Source organism: Cyphomyrmex costatus, unplaced genomic scaffold, assembly GCF_001594065.2.
Source record: "Cyphomyrmex costatus isolate MS0001 unplaced genomic scaffold, Ccosl1.0 scaffold3442, whole genome shotgun sequence".
NCBI classification, from domain to species: Eukaryota; Metazoa; Arthropoda; class Insecta; order Hymenoptera; family Formicidae; genus Cyphomyrmex; species Cyphomyrmex costatus.
Window position 1 is genome coordinate 1 of NW_017277603.1, and position 2,996 is coordinate 2,996.

The 2,996-nt window shown below is 34.5% G+C and overlaps 1 protein-coding gene across 1 annotated transcript; it reads right to left on the reverse strand.

Moving 5' to 3' along the window:
- Positions 1-1,062: 1,062 nt before the first annotated feature.
- Positions 1,063-2,096, reverse strand: LOC108776241 (uncharacterized). The gene is made up of 4 exons (XM_018542796.1): positions 1,987-2,096; positions 1,792-1,904; positions 1,215-1,488; positions 1,063-1,129 (listed from the first exon to the last, which is right to left on the reverse strand). Exons 1-4 carry the CDS (start codon positions 2,094-2,096, stop codon positions 1,063-1,065), a joined length of 564 nt encoding a protein of 187 aa, XP_018398298.1.
- Positions 2,097-2,996: the final 900 nt, after the last annotated feature.

The window sequence follows — 2,996 nt, forward strand, 5'->3', positions numbered from 1 at the left end:
GAATATTCGCTATCGCGATAGCTAGCCGCGCGAAAAGTGGGGATGGTTGGCAAGCGCTCCGCCACCCGCACCGCGCACACCGCCGCTAGCCCCCAAACGTCCGCTTCGCGCGGCCCGTGCGCCCATCGCGGCGTTCTGTAGGCGTACACTCAATGGTGTGGTAGGCTGGACGAACGCGCGTATTTGCCAATCTTTAAAAATTAATATCTCGTTAACTATTGCTGCAATCCCAAAATGGTACAGGACTTTTCGACTCAGTATAGTCTGTTCTACCCACCCGTGAAATATTTGGCGGTTATTCTCGCCCACCTGTATATATATCTAAATGCTGCATTTAGCTGAATGCAGCTAATGTTTATTAACATATCCAAACCATTACATGAGTAAATATATTTTTAAATATATTCATTTTATTCGCAACACGTGTAATACATTTTTTTTTAAGTTTAGATTTGTGATATACATATAGTACAAAAATAAATACATATGTTGTATAGTTATAACTAAATAGATCCTAAAATCACTAAATGTATAAAAAAATTATTTTTTTTAATTAAAATTACATAATGTCCAAATAAATACATATTTCTTATAAATGTAATTAAATGTATTTATTATAATTTTAAGAGAGAGAGAGAGAAATTATATCTGTAAGTTAAAGTTTATTATATTTGAATAAAAAATATGTAGTTACTTTAATAATTATAACTGCGAGCAAATTCGCTTGGAAGTATGTACATTATACTACGCTCAAGTATGAACATGTTTAAGGGACGTTAATATTACGACCACGAAAAACAATCATTCTTTGCCAAGGAACTTGACCCTGTTCATGGTTGGCAAGATAATCGGCAAGTGTATTTCTTAAATTAACAGCTGCAGCAGCTGCACGATTCGAACCTATTCTATGCAAGTTCTGGATATTAGGTGCTATAGCACCTCTCCTCTATTCTCCTGGAATCGTAATTCCATTTTCATCCTCTTGATTAACATACATAGGAGGACAATATTTCTTAAATCTTTGTATATGTTCTTCCCTTTTCATTATAAAATTATGTAAGGTTACTGTTGCATAATATTTTCAACAGAATGTGGAAGTTGGGCTAATGAAGTCTGAAGAATACGCCATCTGAAACATAAAGGTGTTAACAATGACACTTTCCGGATAAATTTAATGTTTTTAATAATGATATTTTATTTTTTATATACCGTACCTTGCTGATAAAATTCCAAAAGCATTTTCTATAATTCGCCGAGCTCGAGAAAGTCTATAGTTAAAAATACGCTGTGTCTCAGTTAATGGATTTCGTCTAGAATATGGGCGCATCAAATTATGACGCAGAGGAAATATCTCATCACCTACAAGAAAGTAAGGCATCATGATATTTGTGCCAGGCAAAGGAGATGGTGGGGGTGCATTCAGTGTATCATTTTCCACAGCTTGACCAAATTCTGTAGCACTGAACACACTGCTATCAGGAAGCGATCCTGCAATACAGATACATTTATAGGTAACATTTTGTATTTATCTTATCTATTTATGCATCAACTCACCATAATCTCCAACATGAATTGATGTAAAACAATAATTTGCATCACATGTTGCCATTAACACTATACTAAAATATTGTTTGTAATTAAAAAATTGAGATCCAGTTTTTGCTGGACATTGAATTCTTATATGCTTGCCATCAAGGGCCCCGTTGCAATTGGGCAAATTTCATCGTTGCCAAAATTTATCAGCAATTTCTCTGTATTCTTGCTGAGTTGGGGGCGAGAGGTAAGTTGTACCTATAGTATTAGAAATAGCTTGACAAGTTTCCTGTACAACATCGTAGGCAGTAGATTTTCCAATTTGCCAATAATTAGCCATGGAAGGCAAGCTATTTCCTGAGGCTAGATAGCTGAAATAGACAATCATTTATAAAAGATTTTTCTATAACAATGGATCTAAACAAAAGATTACTTAATAATGGAATAGCTTACCAAATAGTGAATGCTAGGCGAAATTCAGGGGTTAGAAATTCTCTGTAGTTGGTCTTTTGTAGATATGGACTAATTATTTCTAATAATTCATCAAATATGTCGACTGTCATCCTTGTCAAGTTAAAAAATTTTTCGTGATCTGTATGCTTATATTTTAAAAATATTACTGTGTAAGAACCCTCGATATAGCGACGTCGATTACATGGACGCACCCACCATCGCCGATTTCGATATTTTCTTTTTCGATTATTTATTAAATATATTTGCAACAAGTGCATATTCCACGTATATAATAACATTGTTAAAAGAACGGTACCACCTACATCCATCTCGCCATATAGCACGTACTGCTTATAATAAAATCTTCAATAACACATACATCTTAACGCTTAAGTCTTGCATTGTGGATTACAGTCTTTAAGAATTACTAAAGTTTTAGGTTTTACGGTTTACAGCTTACGGTTTAAAGACAACAGTTTATTCTTAAAGCGAAGTTGTGGACCCAGCCTTACGCGCGTCGCGAGAACCGAGTCAAGTAACATCCGCGATAACGTTCGTCGCCGACCGATTTACTCATAAGTCACGAGCGCGATTAATAAATTGTAATCAATTATATTCAACACTTGTATTCAATTATACGAATAATCTAATACATTAAGTGTAACCAGTTAATAAAATTGTTATAATAAATAAAAGGGGTTATTTTAAATAAAAGTGTGGTGAAGTGAGAGTTTGTTCGACGACCTTTTTCACTATCCTCGTCTTTCCTTGTGGGTTCCAACCCTTTGAGCGGATCGAATTCCAAAATAATATCTTGTTGCACCGAGAGGTACAACACACTGTAATATTTTTATTGTAATCTGTTTTACTTATATGTAGGTATGTTCATTTTGAATTTGCATCTTGAATAATCTATCATTTACTTTTCGTGGTACATTTTAATATAAAGTGTTCTAGGTAGCACAATGTGTATTCTATATTAGAAGTTCTTTGATAAGGATCCAAACCGA